The 17,063-nt window shown below is 37.7% G+C and overlaps 1 protein-coding gene across 1 annotated transcript in view; it reads right to left on the bottom strand.

The window, feature by feature from the left end:
* The window catches only part of LOC117206261 (small conductance calcium-activated potassium channel protein-like), a gene marked incomplete at its 3' end in the record, with an annotated part of 194,225 nt that overhangs the window by 113,477 nt on the left and 63,685 nt on the right, over positions 1-17,063 (bottom strand). The window contains exons 2-3 of the mRNA XM_033445429.1: positions 11,445-11,944; positions 2,644-2,914 (exon numbers count right to left, since the gene is read on the bottom strand). Coding sequence (XP_033301320.1) covers positions 2,644-2,914; positions 11,445-11,902 — 729 coding nt within the window. The remainder of the gene's footprint in view (positions 1-2,643; positions 2,915-11,444; positions 11,945-17,063) is intronic.

The raw sequence follows: 17,063 nt of genomic DNA, 5'->3' as shown, positions 1-17,063 counted from the left end.
ATCAATGAAAATGGAAGAAGATAATATTTGAATTATTATCTAATAATAATAATGAAAGGCCTGAAAAATTTTAATAATTATTTGTAATTTCCCATACAGATATAAACACATTCAGGTACAGTAATTTAGTTAATTTTCTGTGGCCATACATCATTTCGATTTACACCATAATCTCAAGCACTGAATTTAAACGCTCCCATTGTATATGTATCTCTAATATCAAATTCTAGATTAAACTCTTTGCACACACATCTACTGTTTTAATTCAAATACTCTTTATTTAACAGAATTCGATAAAAATTCTACCATTGCCACAATAAATCTTTTTTATATCAATGGAATAAATAAATATATCGTGTCGTAAAAATGTCCTCGTATCGAATTACAAAATATGATGTCCTTGTGTATTTATGCATTTCATCGATTACTTCAAAACGTATTGACATTAATAATACACCGGATATCCTATCAACTGTCCTACGTATTCCCGACCGATCGATCACACGGGCAGTTTTCTACCGAATTCACAGAGCTTCTTTGCGAACTTTCATGTGTGTGTTTCTATGGTGTTTATCCTTTTGGAAGCGAGTGCCATTCCTTGTACACGGTGCCATCTACGACGTGGAATGTTACCAGGCGTTTCATTAGCCACCCCGATAAGCTTCTTATCGCGTGTCGGCTCTCACCTTTCCTTCCATGTCCGTCGGTATCGAGCTTTTGTTGCTTAGGGGTGCTCTACATTAGATGTTTCAACCCTCTGTTAGATGGCAGCACGGCCGTTTCATCGATAAAGAGGATTTCTCAGGGAAGAAAATTTAAACGCAATGTATTCTATCTTTCGGATGAATGTATTCGTAAATAATCCTGTGGCTCTTGTTTGAAAAATATTTTAAGAAGTCTGTGGTATTTTGATAATAGCTTTCTGAGTAGTTTTTCGAGAGCAAAATTTTACGATCAGTTCTGTTTAAATTTTTTAACTTGTTTGGAATATTTTATTTTTAACTTAGCAAATTTTTCGTTTCAAATAAATCATATCATCATATCAAGTCTAAAAGTCCTTTTCGTTTGGTTCTTTGCTTTATCATTAAAGAATAAAACATTTTGCGCTCGTGATAACAATGACCCAGGCTCTGTCAGTCATAAATTAAATAAGATGAAGCAATTACCTTTTGTACAAACCTATTACAATATTTACATTTCCTTCTTAAAATTTCATGAATACTTAAAAACGACGAGTAAATAAATTATCGACAAAATTACTAGTTTTCCTACGAATTTTTCTAAACTCCTAGCCCAAATAAATAAATACCATACAATACTATCAATTCTAAAAGATCGATCCTAGTGCTATCTCAAAGAATAATCAATTAATTCTCGTGATTCTTTCTTGTAGCGTCGACAAGTCTAAGGGTGGACGGAGGTGGGGAAGGCTCAAACGCAAGAGTTAAGAAAATACTGGCAAGGAAAACGTATATACTTTGAGTAGCTAATCACGTGTGCGAAGCAGGAGCCAAGATTCCCTGAGGATCATAAAATAGGAAATATCGAGACACGCGAAGAAAACAAGAGCGACAACCAAAGTAGGTGCACGCGGAGCTGAGTGGCATACGCAAATACGACACGTGCTCTGGATATGCCTTGGTACACCGATCGGACGAATCATCAACGATACAAGCAGCATAGACAACGACACAGCGACGCCTAACAACAGAACGTTTCTCGCTTTCCTCCTCTTACATATGCCGCACGTAAGACGCGCGACATCACGGACGATCGTCTAGAGAGGAACCTGGATGCCACGTGGAGAATTTTACTTTATGTTCTCATAGGTAAGGTTACCATAAAAAGGAACGTTATGACGTTCCCTTTTGTATCGCATATGCAAAGTACATAAGATATTATAATGCAGAGAGACATGCTGAGTGTCTCATGGCAAAATCTTAAAACGTAAGAGCTCGATATGCCATCTATTTAATTTTCAGATTATGAAACTAACAAATATCTGTTAAAAACAGATTTTAATCTCTTTTCCTTATATTTTCTATTAATATACGTATTTATGTTTCTTAAAATCAGATCTTTCGAGTTATACTTTTACTGATATAACGCTCTTAGACGAATAATCATAATTAAAATAATACAACGAAAATAATACTAAGATATAAGAATAATATACAGAAGAATAAAATACATAGAAGACGTAAGAATAATAAACAATCATGTTTCGATATTACCAAAACAGGAAATTACAAAAGAAAGATCCTCATAATTTTGAGTATTAAAAACCACCCTCCACGAATCTATCTTCAAAATCCACATCCTTTCTCACAACCAAACCCAAGACTATAATCCAGATTCGCCAGATCCAAGCGAAAATCCTGACAACAATACTTTCTGCTTTAAAACAATCCCCAAGAGAAATGGGCATCCAGGTTTTCCCTCTCGCGACGCGAAAGCATGATAAACGTACACAAAAGTGAATGGGATACGGGTGTCGAGCAATCCAAGGAGACGGCCAATGTGTGAACACATTTGGGTGGTATGCGCGAGCGCGCGTCTACGTGCAAGTAGGTGGATGATGGCAGGTGGGTGCACTGCAGAACCTTTTTGTTTGATCCGTAGACTGGAGGTTGGGGTGCTTACCTGACGGAATTGTCGAATACCGCCATTGATCCGCAACGAGTCCGCTGCGATGCCGGCAATTCCATCGCCAGGTTCGCGCAACTGCCGCAAGGAGGCAGCACTCGGTGTCGTGCCGGTGTGTAGGGGGCAACAACATCCGGAGCAGCAACACGCGGACGCTTCCGGTTGCGAGCTTTGCCGTATTATGCGTGCACTCGGCGACGTTGTGACTAGAACCGGAGGTGGCGGCGCCTGGCAAGGGCAACAGTGATGCCCGCTTTTCACGCTTTCTCTGAAATGCAGGTAGATCGGTGTTACTGACAGAGTGAATTTAACTCTATAAATAAGGAGACTATCGTCGATAGATGAAACGGAAATTTCGCGAAACGCGGCTAACATTCATGTTAGATATTCAGATTCGAATTGAGTTCGAGACATAGAAATCGCTTGTTGACGGTTTTATTTTATGATTAGAGTCTTGAGGCTTCCATGACTCGGATTATCACAACACTGGTACACTTAGCACTGATATAGACAATACTGTTACGTACGATACCGAGGCTTCCGGATATAAGGCACATCCAAATAAAAAAAGTTCCCAACATTCTGCTAAGATTGAAGCCAGCTTTATCAGGAAGAACGCACTGCTATCTCGTTCTCTGTTGAAGCTAGCTGCAATCTTATGAAAACGTTGAGAACATTTTCCTCTTGGCTAAGGTTTATACTCGTAAGCCTTAAATAGTTTTGAACGCGGCAATGTTATCTACGACAATACTAAGTGTAACAGTGTTAATTATGATAACTCCAGCTGTGAAATTCGCATTTATGATTACTCGAAGATATTATAGTTTGGTATATATTGGTATGATACTGTACTCTGCTGTATAAAATAAATACAGTCTACCTATATATCAAGGTATCTCGCATCGTAATGGAGAGATTCACGAAATATTTTATCCACAGAACTGCTATGTCCATAAAGAAGTTGCATTGCGAATTAAACGAGATGTCGCAACAGTTAACAGACTTTCGAAAGTTTTGTTTGGATTCCTCTTAATTAAAAATGGATATTGTTAGCTATTTGTTGGGAATCCGATAGCAACGGATTATCGAGTTTGTAAGTTTGAAGTTGGGTTTGGAAGTTTACTCTATTTGGGCTGTAGATCGCGGACAATGGAATAGCGAAGACTCGGTGGATCAATCTTGTTCTTTATGAGCTAATACTACTAATTTTGTGAGAATTTCTTGGTATAGTTCTCTATTAACGGTGGCACAGAAATGAGAAAATTGAGAAGAAAGGATGATGAATATCTCGGTGAAAGAAAACGAAACGTTATTAATATTACCCAGGGAAATATGAAGGTAAAGTGGTAGAAACATGATTTCTTTGTAAAATTCTCCTCAGATAGCTCTCTTAGTTTCTATCTATTATAATAAATCGGACACTTTAACGCACGAATCGAAATCTCAAAATTTATTTAACCTGCTCGTTAAATTAGATTTATTCTATTATGTATGTAAATTAATTCGGTGTCCTTTTAGCAAAATTAAAATTTTATTTGCCAGTAGCGAAATATTTACGCGTTCACTACTAGAATCACACCTTTATGGAGCTTCAAAATTAATTTATGTTTCGTGTTAAGCTCCGAAACCAATGATATAACTAGAATACAAATGCGTATGCAGATTTAAATTTTCACAAGCATAACCAGAGAAATGAAATTTAGGTAGAGTATTGTTTCGCCTAGCAAATATTGTACCTGGTATTTGAATTCGAATATTTTTCACATTTTTACATACTATGTGCATTGTGTACATTTTTGTAAAATATAACAAAATATTTATGCTATACGAACAACTAAGATACTTGGATAAAAAAAAGTAATAATAATACCTCCAAAAATGATTCAAACAAGAGATATCAAGGAATATATAGATCACTTGAAATCAAATCTAAAGTTTTCTGTACTAAAATAAAAGGCACACACGTATTTCATTATCAGCTCTCATTTAAAATCACCATAACTTGTTCTTTTTACGCACCAATAAAACTGCTTTCGGTTTGATTACGAATTCCAGTATAATATTGCGCTATAATCATCCTGGGAACGTTATAATATTATCGCAAACACGTCGATCGTTCAAACACAAGAGCATTAATGAAATTTCATTCGATGAACAGGAGACGACGTTGTCAATTGGTATTGGGTGTTAATTATCTTATGCAATTGGTAAACACGCAAATGTCAATAGAACTATTGCTTGCAATGCTTGGTATATATTATACACATATATACAATATATTATATACATGTATGTACGTATGTGTGCAAATTTGAGCAATGGTACAGAGACGCAGAACACGCAGTAGTCCAGTATCGGCGAAGCATAGGGATCGACACAATACCACGTTTATATCGAGAACTTATACGCGATTATTGCACTATATTCTGTTAAGGAGTTCGATTACATGATTTATGATACAGACGGATTAATTGTTATTATTAAAAGCTGAATTGCTTATCGAGATAAAACACGAGCGTTTAAAAATCCTCGACAAGATCGATCTGAATACGAAGATTAGAGGAAAAAAACATAATCAGTTCATTTTTGTTATTTTCTTCTTAACTTTTTCATTCTGTTAATTTTTAATGTTATCTCATGGTAATATAAAGTATTGAAATATTACTTTAACATGACATAGTCAAAAATGAAAACAACCTGTTAAGTACAAAGTTATAAGCATCCTAAATATTGTCTTTAAGTTGTCGAATTTCCAAAGAGCAAAGGCACAACTAACAAGGCAAGTAATATCGTGACGCTTCCTATATTTTAATATTATGGCGTGCGGTGAAATTTAAAAATTTTGAAGATAGTAGGACGATATATATTCCGATAGATACACATGAACGAGAGTGTACGTACGAATCATTCAACACCATCCACGATCGGTAAAACGGTCCATTCGATCAATAATCCCCCAATTTTGATAAAGATCAAATTTCATATATTTTAACTAGTTGGTATTCGCGAACGTTGTGAGGATCGTTTATTCTCAGCGGATAATACAAAAAGTTGGATGTTTCGCGAGATATCGAGCAAACCGAATAGCTTCAAATTAATTGAATGTAATATTTACCTCTGTACACTCTGTAAATATTATCTCGTAAGTAGTAGTACTAATACACTAAGAAAATTAGCAAACACGGATACTGTGTCGCCAGAGTTATCTAATCAGTAGCAGTGTGGTAATTAGAATTAATTCTCCCATGTTATAGTATGGACGTTCGTTTGTATCTGCATGGAGAATAACCTTTTAGAATCTAATTTAGAAGGAGACTACTCGTGGTTTTTAAATGTACGACGTTAGTGTGACAATTTCACCTGAAGAGTCTTTTTATATGCAATTAAAAACATATCAAGTTACCCCAATTTCTTTCTGACAAGGAACAAAACTGTACAAGCGCCATGTAATAACAAGAGCCGAGGTAATAAAAGCGAAGAAAAGGGAGCCAAGGTGATTCTCGACGGGAGTAACTAATTCGATTTTGCCCGCAGAATGTGCTCTCGAGCATTGTGAAGACAGAGGAGCCCTCTCTATCCCACCGTCTTTGTGAGCTGATTGTGAGTGTTCTTTAGTTCGAACGTTGTCGACGCTAAGAGAAACCGTCATCTTGAAATATCGTTAACAGTAGCCCTAATTAGAGAGAAAGCCTGAGGTTTCGTTGCTTCCGTATTCTTCGAACCTAATAACCTGTCATTATGACGCCCGTTAATTCCAATTTTCCTCGTGAAGTAACGTCGATTAAGTGAAATCACACGATTCAAATTAGAAACGACAACAGAAGAATATAACTGGCATTTCCTGCTTCTTACAGGGAAACGATTTTAAAATTCAGTACATTGTCGCCCCGTAAGTCCCGTGTTACTACACTTGCCATTTTATGTAGTTTTCGAGCTAAACGTGTGTCTTTTCATCTCTTCTAGACATTTTAAAAATATCATACAACAAACACAAAGGTGTGAAGCAATTTATTTCAACGTCTCGGCGGTCTAAGGAAAAGTATCGTTCGAAGAATTTCACGAGATCTACGAAGAGCCAGGTATATCCGCTGCCCGACCAACGCTATTCCAAAGCCTTCGCCCAGCTCCATTTAGATATTATATTCGAGCCCATATGTTATCTCAATGAAAATTCCATGCCCGTCCTAGTCTTCCGCGTTTCGACTGATCCCTTTCCAGACACCCTTCCCATAAATCTTTAGCATGCCATTCCTTCCTACAACTTCGTGCATCGCTGGGAACAATGCCCGTGTACCACCTGAATATCTAGAGACTCCATTAAATGGGATTAATTTATCGACGTCCGTTGTGTCATGTTTCATGTGCCATGTGCAAAGTTTCATTCCTTTGGAAAAGTATGTACTTTGCGAAGCTCTTAATTTAGACCGAATACAGCCGCGTCAGCAGGTAGATGGATGAGGACAAGACAATTAGTATTATACATAATAGACTGCCAGACAACAGATTAGTGACAGCTAATGTCCTTTCATAGTATTGGATTGCTCGAGAAATTCGAGGTTGTGTGTCGAAAATATGTTGCTTTTGAAGTACGAGAAAAGAAGAATGTGACTTGTTACGAATATAAAAAGTACTTGTCAAACCGTTGCCAAAATGTTTCAGCAAGAAGTTTCGCATTTTAAAGAAATGTCAAGCTGTTTCTCAAAGTTCCTCTGCTGCAAGTTCCTGTCGCCTCGATACCGACAGAACATTTATTTTGTTTCAGTTTAGCTTTGTATGAAAACCATCAAAACGAAAAAAATTGTGATCCGAACGAGTTTAACCTTCTAGTTTCTGAATAATCTCCTGTACTTTGAATTTGAAATGTCCGTCAAAAAGAGACAGCGTTCGCAACTTCCTCGCCGAAGGAAGTTATTCTACAATTTCTCGTCTCGAAAACGAATCCATTTCCCAGTCAAAATTGATTCCGCTCCTAGCTCCCACCCGCAACAGTTCCCATCAGGATACAGACTATCAGGACAGAATAGCGATATCGTATTTAGAATTCCCCTTCGAAAACAGGGATCAATCTCTTTTTTATATCCTTTCAACAACGCAAACAGCATGGAATTTTAATAGATATACAAAGAATAACAGCATCGTTGAAGAGACGGTGACGATTTTCGATAGTCCAAAAATGCAATCCTATTCTCTCTTAAAATAGGAGAAGTTCGTTGTTCCTAAGAATCCAGGCTTCTGACCTCTCAGGATTCGATCTTTGACCTCGTAAGAAAGGTTTCAGAGGTGGAAGTTCGCGCGAGGTCGTTTGGTCCGCAAGATGTTCTAGTCGCAGACGGAAAGAAATGGTGGACTGTTTTCCGCGTGAGTGCTAATCGTGGAGAATGAGAAAATACTGACGAAACATTTTACCAAGGTTAGGCTGCTTTCATCTTGCCCACGATTTCAGCCTGATTGCTGGCCTAGCATAAGAGGGCCAATTTTCGCACTTTCCTCAGGGGTGGAACAGATAAATTCCTCCAATTGGCCATCTTCTTAAACGCCTGCCAGGGGATTGTTGTTTCGGTAAACGCGAATATATCTGTGATGACATTTGAAGAATCTGGGTTTTGTTTATATCTTACACAAAAGTTATTAGGACATCTTTAATTTACATTCGAACCGTAATATTTTGCGTGAATTATAAACTTATAAACGCGAATATATCTGTGATGACATTTGAAGAATCTGGGTTTTGTTTATATCTTACACAAAAGTTATTAGGACATCTTTAATTTACATTCCAACCGTAATATTTTGCGTGAATTATAAACTTCGAATTACGTACATTTTTTTAATGAAATTTATAATATTGTGGCATCTTATACAGAGTGTTAAAAAATTAGCGGTAGTTATAACACGTGATTTTAGACATGAAAATGATAAAGATAGTTCGTACAGAAGAATACCATTTGCCGAATTATTTTCCAACTTAATGCTTTCCGGCGTCTCTCAATTTCGAGACAAATATAATAACAGCGTTACTATCTTTAAGCGGAAACTTACATTGATCCGGTTGTATTTCAAATCAAATACGGAAATCACTAAAATTTCTATAATAGGATACGCTTCTTTCTAGAGATTCCTCTCAAAATCCTTTTACAATTTCTTCCTTTCCAAATATATCACGTACTTTATCTCACGTTATATCATAAAGATGTAAGAGCTGCCGACAAATTTTACGCTCGAGAAATCCTCAAAGAAACATTTCGTGTGGCCGTACAAGAAATCAACGAAATGGCGTCGTATCGATGCTGTATGGTTGATCGTTTCCCCGAACTCTGCGCGTTCGAATGTTTTCTTATCGTTCGAAGATAAAAGGAAACATTGCAGTTTTCTGACAGAGAAGCGGAAAATAATACGAGCGAACGAATGAGAGGGATTCGAAAGATACGACGCTGTAAATAGAGTTTGAGCCGATCGAATACCTAGGATGGCCTACGTAGGATACGAGTATATCACAGGAATCTGCCTCGAAATAGAGCACGAGGTATTTCGTGTACATCGACGACTCCGTTCTGATACATCGGCTTGGAACGACTCAGCCAACGAGCAGGATTATCACCGATCGTAAATCATCTGGTGATTAAACGGTGTTAGCTCGCTCTGCTCTTCGAATAGACTGACCACTTAGGTCAGACTGTTACTTTACTATCTTAGCTACGCTTTATGCATCCTTTCTATTGTGTGGGAAACGTTAGTCATAGTTGAGGCCCAAATGCTATCACAGTTGATATATCGGATAAATAAAACACATAGTTAATTTGATGGGAAATCTTCTAATTATAAGTGGGACAATTAGGTTGAGGAGGAATCGAATCTCTTCGATTGTTTCAAATCTAAATCATATCAAAGAATCAGTATCGAAGTTCGTTGGAAAAATAGAGGAAATGTGTTAATTAACTTATTCAACTAAGAAGAATTTGTTCGTCACTCGATTTGTCGATCTTACGAATATCACGATTTCTTTGTTGAAACATATCCTATCTTTGTATATGTCGCTTCATTTCTTCAACACAGCAGATGACTTAGTTCGTTCGTCGAATTTTCCTTTGCCGTCTATAAAATCGCTATTCGAGCTCCAAGTTATACGAGAATTTCTGCATACGGTATATCACAGTTACAGTTTATACAAAAACAATCTGACTCCGTTAGTTACGAGCGTAAATTTCCTAGAATACCCGATATAGCTCGTGTAATATCTCCGGTTACACGCACAATATCCTGAAATATAGTTCCTTCCTGTATTGCAGCACTGGCGTGGTATTGCCTTACGAAGTACATATAAGGAAATAGGGGTTGGCACAAATTTGGAAATAGGAAATGGCAAACCATGCCGGGAATAGGGGCTGCTAGATCACGGAGGATTTCGAAACGAGGTCGGAGCTTAACACTTTGCACCGGAAACCTACGTGAGCGAAACCCTTTTTGGAAGTATGGCGTTCAACTGCCCTGTTGAACACAAAAGAGGACGATCTGCCATACAACTAAATTTTCTAACAAAATAGCACCGTCTCTCATTGATACCGATCTTTGTTATGAATCGTATGAATTCAGTGGTGTACGAAGGAAACTTAGAAACTGAAATGTCGTGGAGAGATCTGATAAACGGTACAGAATAGGTTTCATTTCGTAACCTAGATGATCAGAAGCGTTAAGTTCTAAAATGTTACAGACCATAACGTTCCAGGGATTATCTTCAGTTCCATTGCAACCCTTCTTCAACGTGCGTCGGGTTGTAAGCGGAACTTCTAAACTTCCTTAGTTATATAAACTGAAACTTTCTTGCGACGATATCCCGAATATTCCCGCTGTTTCGTAATTACGTTAAATTGGGGATTCACGTGGTAATCGTCGATTCGGTGATGCACGCGACGTAACGGATGAGGGCTGGAACGTGTGACTAATTAGAAGCGAATCGTTCTAAAATGTGTGAAATTAATCATGGTTAATACATAGGGGAGCGAACAATTTGGCTTACGTGCTTCGATTATCCAAACACCGAAAATGTTATATTGGTTAAAATATTACCTATTAAAAATTTATATACAGGGTGGTTGGTAACTGGTGGTACAAACGGAAAGGGGGTGATTCTACGCGAAAAAAGAAGTCGAAAATATACAATAAAAATTTTTCGTTTGAGGTTTTGTTTTCGAGAAAATCGACTTTGAATTTTCGCTCGGTACGCGTGCACTTTATCACGTCTCGTTATAACGGACCTCACTGTAGATTTTTAAAAAAATTAAAAAAAAGAATTAAAAAAACATTTTGTTCTACATTTTCGACTTCTTTTTTCGCGTAGAATCACCCCCTTTCCGCTTGTACCACCAGTTACCAACCACCCTGTATAATATAAATTATATATATTATATATCAACCGATATAATCAACAGAAACAGCATAGCGCTTATTACCTCTGCGCAATCATACAGAATTATGTTATAATTAACAATTACTTTGTATGATAACTGCTCGAATATTTTCACAAACGAGTATAATGAGCTTACTGTGGCTACAAAATGCCATTGTATCCACCATTGTATCCCAGGAAATCAACGTACTAATTAATTGGATCCAAGTATATTAAATCTTGTATGGTTTGGTAGTACCTTCATGCGTCTACAAGAATTGTATAAAAGTGAAACGTAAAACTTGATAAAAAAACATTTCATTAGAAACCAACCTTTGCAAATACTTTCCACTGTATCTCTTGACAGGTTCAGTTAAATGGTGATCCAGTGTAAATGCTAAAGAACACGACTTACCTAGACACACTTCTGGCCAGATGCAGCGCCGACGAAGGAGCCAACGAGTCCCTACGATCGCAGCGACACCTGTGTTGGTGGGAAGATTGCCTGGTCCTGTAACCGGTAGGCATGATCGTTTGCTGCACTTGCGGTTGAGGCTGTGGCGGCTGTAATTGTGACTGAGTCTCGCCGTCTAGCCTACAGTGCAGCTCGATGTCCGGTACCGATCTCGTAGCCGGATCCTCGGTGGTGCCGCTCTCCTCGGAGCCGCCGAGCCCCGAGACGGACAACTGTGGCGAGGCAACCAGAAAGGTTGCTCGATCCTGTCGCGTGAGCACCGGCTTGCCCTGAGACGCCGCGGCAACAACGACCGGCGGGGGTGGCGCCCTGCTAAGCAGGGCTGCCGTCTCCTCGCTCGAGCCGTAATCGGTACCGTTCCCACCCTCCTGAGAGCCGACATTGCCGTTTGTGTTCATCTTGCGGCCAGGTTCTTTTCTGTCGCGTCACGTGGCCATTTCCTGTAACATAAACATGCAATGTTACTTTCACGATAAAATAACTAGTATTTCGGAAAAGCATGAAATACGATTCTAATACTACAACTACCGACCGATAACGTGTACATAAATATGTTACGCATACTTAATTAGACTATATACTGCTTGATTTTTAAAGCGATATAACGAAGATGAATGGATATGCGTGTGTAGTAATTGCGAATACAAAAGGTTTGATACCAGTCGTTTTGATTGGTTTAATATTTCTAGTGTTAACGATCGACTCGTATAACAATTTTTCATAGTAATTTTTACGACGATGTGTTTTTGAGGATTTGAAAGATTCATCGATGATAAAATAGTGAAATTACGTGATGAATTCATATATTGCATGCACCACATACATAATGGAGCTGATTCAATTGCTCGTTCGTCTTTCTTTCAATCGATTTGCTGTCCGTTAAAAGCGAACTTTTCTTCGTTCAACTTCCGTCTGCAAATCTAACGTAACCCGATGTTCCTCGAATCCCGGCAATTCCACGAAATCCAAGAATCAATGTTACTGAGTTTCCGATGCATGCGTGAATATTGACTTCTAACATGCCCGTGTGTAGAGACACGCTCTAAACTTTCGAATATCGACAACCGATTGAACGTGTCGTTGGCTTCAAACGTACGGTCCTTGACTCCACCAGATTGCCGCCTCGTCACGAAACTTATCGTTTTCGTTCCCTCGTTTACTCGTTTGCAGATTTACCGCCTGTCATGCCTTCGTCGTGCAGTTTCCTCACGTATCCGCTAAAATACACAAGCCTGACCGAGGCTCAGCGCGATTTTCCACGAGATTTCTCCTTAAATATGGCAATTTAAATTCCAAACTCCAAAGAAACCAGACCAACAGAATTACGATGCCGAACAAGTCACGTTTCGAAAATTCTATTATTTATATCCAGCGTTTTCAATTTTCGTATTTTATTAGGTTGCAAGATATAATCTGCAAAAAATGTTATAGGAAAAACTTTATTACTAATAGACATCCGAAGTATTTTCAATCTTCTCGGAAATTCCAAAATGCAGTCTACAAAAAATGTCATATGACGTTTGGTTTTATTTCAACCAAATTACGAACAAATATTAAACGTTCCTTGAAATGAAAATACTAAATATTAACTGTGTATATTTTATTTCCATTTTCATGATAACACGATACAATCGATACTACCTCCGCATGGAGAAGTAATGCAAAGGATTAATGACGCAATTGCTAATATTCAGTAAAATCCTCAATAAATTTGTAGGTATAATAAATTTCATACTATGTACGTCGATATCAAGCTTGTATCAGCATTTCATATTCAGAAGTGAGAATGTAAGCATTCGAAGCGATCTTATTTTGCACGATCGCGATTAGTTGCATTATAGGTAAAGTAAACACGATCAATCTCTAGTATCCTATAATACAGAATCTGTTGCTACGCTCGTATTTCAAGCTGCGTTCAATATTTGCCTACGTACTACCAGCTAAAAATTTCCAATCACAGCCGCACTGTTTTTCTTATACTTTTCTTTTTATATGCAACGCAATAATTAGCTGACTTGTGATCTGAAACATTTACTTATTCAAATTCACTTGTTTTATTAATATATTTGTTTTTGTTGTGCAAGAAGAATATATTATTATTATTAACAACATATAACTTTGGGTTCTTTATATAAATTTATACTAAAATGTTACCAACAAAACTTTATATAATTTATAATATTCTTATTTTTACTTGTTGATTACGTTCCTACAATATGGCCAGAAACAACGAAAACGCTATATATTCGTAAGACATTTCAATCTTAGAATATAGTAGAGTAATTTCCAAATATACTTGCTTGTCTATCATTCTTGGCTTCATAGTTGAAATACAAAATACCACAGGCAGGAAAGAGGCGGGCTCGATGAGGATAGAGTAAATGTGATCGTCAACGTATATCGTGCACCGGGTGAATCATGGAAATGAAATTCGCCCTTACCTTCAATTCGCGGACGTAAATGAGGAATAATGGATGAACAGAGCAGCTAGTCGGTCTTTTTCGTTTGCCAGTCTGAAAAACTCCGAGCCATTTCGCAATGGCTGACGAGAGATGCGAGGCTGGTGCAATTTGTACGGATGCCGATTGCTGACCGCACGCAAATTCGAACGTGATAGAATCGAGGAAAATGGGACTTGAACGATCTTTGACCTCTTTTTATTTCCTCTTTGCCGTGAATACTAACGAAAATTACATTTTTCTCCTTTCTAACGAATTCTTTCACATCGACGAGTAGCGCTTGTAGAGTCTGCGATGGATACTTACAGGACTAGTTCTAATATAAAAATCTTCTTACATCGTAATTTACCGGTTAATATTTAATATTAATGAATCGAAAAATTACAAATTATAAGTTACAGACTTGTATAAATAGCTTCTACGATTTTATATTGAATAAGACAATCAGCTAGCTTGTAACAAAATTCACATGTAGAATTTCACTTTGACTGTATTAGCAAAGATGCTGTTACACAAGAAAATCTATTATCTCTGACAATTAGGCGATAACAACTAAAATTTCGCTAATAACACCATGTATAATTCCATCGTACAATAGAACCGGACGCACGTCAAGAATTTACTATGTATCCTTTGTTCGCCTTTGTTTTTGCGACATAATTAATTTACATTAACTGCTTCCACCGTACTATTTCACTGGTGTATAGTATTTCACCTTCAAAAATAATTATATATTCGTAGCACTAGCATTCTTTTTATCAATCACACAAATAAATAAACATTTCCTTTTCTTTGGTTTTTGCAGTAAATCATGATTGACTCTCCCATGTTTCCTAAATCTATCCCAAATTTGAATATCAAAACTTCCTGGCATTATCCTGGTAATCGAAGTTTTACATTCGGCTCGTTCGTTTCCTACGTTTTATCGAGCGCTCTGAAAATGCATCACCGTTTCAAACCTGCACGATAGCATCGCTCTGGTCGGTGAAATCCTCGGTGAACCTGAATACGTTCACATATTTGGCCGGAGGGGCGTTTTATTTAGTGCCGATCTAGATCGGCCATACTCGCGTACATCGCATCCAGGCTAATAATTAAAAGGGTTTGCGATCACTGAAATGTCAGGAATCGTTTCATCATGTTCGCAAATGTCAAGAATCGTTTCACCTTCGAACTTTTCATTCGTTTTGGATGTTCTGCAGCTACGCTGTTACAAGGAAGAAAGGAAGATATTCCGTGCAAGTATATTTTTCGAAAAATTTATACGGAAGATCGACCCGATAAAAAAAGGAAAATAAAAGAACCGCTGAAAACATGCAGCTGCACGGTGCACCGACAGACGCGTGGCAAGTCGACGCATTTCCATTTCGCCGGTGAAGGAAGCTATTTTCGTTCTTGATGAGAAAGCAGACGCGACGAAGACGGACGAGTAAACGTTTTCGAAACGATGCGAGATCCGTTCTCGACGTTGATATTTTTAAAGTAACGATCCCCCTCCTCTTGGATAATAAATTAAAATCTAATAAAAGCAACGAACGACGATACAACCGCGGAAGCAGCAACGTTTGCAAGTTTAAAGAAACACGAAGAACACGAAGGAACATTGAAATAATTGAAAAACACAAGATAGCACGTATAGTTACAAGAACGTAATACCTACGCAAAATAGAACTCAACCTCTTTTCTTTTTGTATGACGTGACTATAGGACAGTTTTCAACTTCTCAGTCATATAGTTTGCACTCGACTAACTTTCAACCAAATATGAACTCTCATCTAACCCGTATGAGCACGTACACGCAGATATATACAGAAATGTAAGCGCGTTCTTTTATAAAACTGCATGGATCCCTTTAAAGCTGGAGGATGTAGACACGTTGAACGACAGGATAGCTACTCGAACTTCTTCCTCGCTAAACCTGCGCATTACACACGAAGAAGTATGAGATCGAGCCTGAAAGCAAGGAACATTGTTTCAACGAAAGCATAGAAGCTGTACGAATAGGAAGCTGGTTTTTCCACAACTTTAAAACGAGTTTTCGCGATAGCGAAGCAATGTATTTATTTCGCTTTGTAGCTAATTGAAACTTTTTAAAAAAGCCACCATGATAAGCCAGGATAAGATTGGTCGATCGTTCCTGTTGAAAGACGTTTGAATTTTATTTAAATTCAACGTGAATGATTTTGCATATTGAACAAAGATATAATTGGAGCTTTAATGGAGACTATTCGTTGAATTTTTCACCAAACCTTTTCAACTTCCGTGGAGAAACTTCGTCACCTTAAATTCCCGTTTTCATGAAAAATTTGCATAACACGCAATTTCCTACATAACAACAAGCCTATTATTACGCGCCGCGTGTGCATCTCGAAAATTGCTTTTGTATGAAATATTCGCTGCCGAAAAGAAGAGTCACATGGAATCTTCATACCTGTCTTTTAACGCTTTAACGCTAGGACCATCAAAAATATACAAAATAACAGGTTTTTATTAAATAAGCAAATTTGTGTAAATAAAAATCCTGTATTAAAAAAGATATAAGAATTCAGGACGAAATCCACAAGTGTGGTCGAAACGAAAAATTCATAATCCTTCATAGAAATGTTATAAATTCACATCAGTACATTCAGCGATTTGCATGATTTTTTCGCGAAATATTAAGTTTCCATATTTTTTCGCAACTGAGATATAAATTCCTGAATTACTAACTAAGATTCTAGATTTTCATCGACGTCCCCATGCTATCTTCACAGGAAGCACATTTCTCCAAAATAATCGCGTTATAGAAAAGAGAGGGAAAGAAGAAAACAAGGTAAAAGAGAAAAGAGAGAAGAGAGAAAAGAAATTCCACCTACGAAACCATTATGTTTTTTCCGTGCTTCTGTTATCGTTGCACTATACGATGCGACGTCTTAGCAAAAAAGAATGCAAGAAGCCCCGCATTCACCGACGACAATTTCTTCGCCTTTTATCGTCGAGCACGGCTTCGAAGTGTATAGCCCTGTGGAAACAGTTCCGCGTGAGAACGTCCCACTGTTTATAATATTGTCATGACAAAGCCGTACGCATTAGAAACGGAATGGAACGTGCATTCCATGTG

This window comes from Bombus bifarius, unplaced genomic scaffold (assembly GCF_011952205.1).
Source record: "Bombus bifarius isolate JDL3187 unplaced genomic scaffold, Bbif_JDL3187 scf7180000008000, whole genome shotgun sequence".
In the NCBI taxonomy this organism is placed as follows: domain Eukaryota; kingdom Metazoa; phylum Arthropoda; class Insecta; order Hymenoptera; family Apidae; genus Bombus; species Bombus bifarius.
The sequence above is the reverse complement of the archived record's forward strand: the minus strand, read 5'-3'. Positions and strand labels throughout refer to the sequence as shown.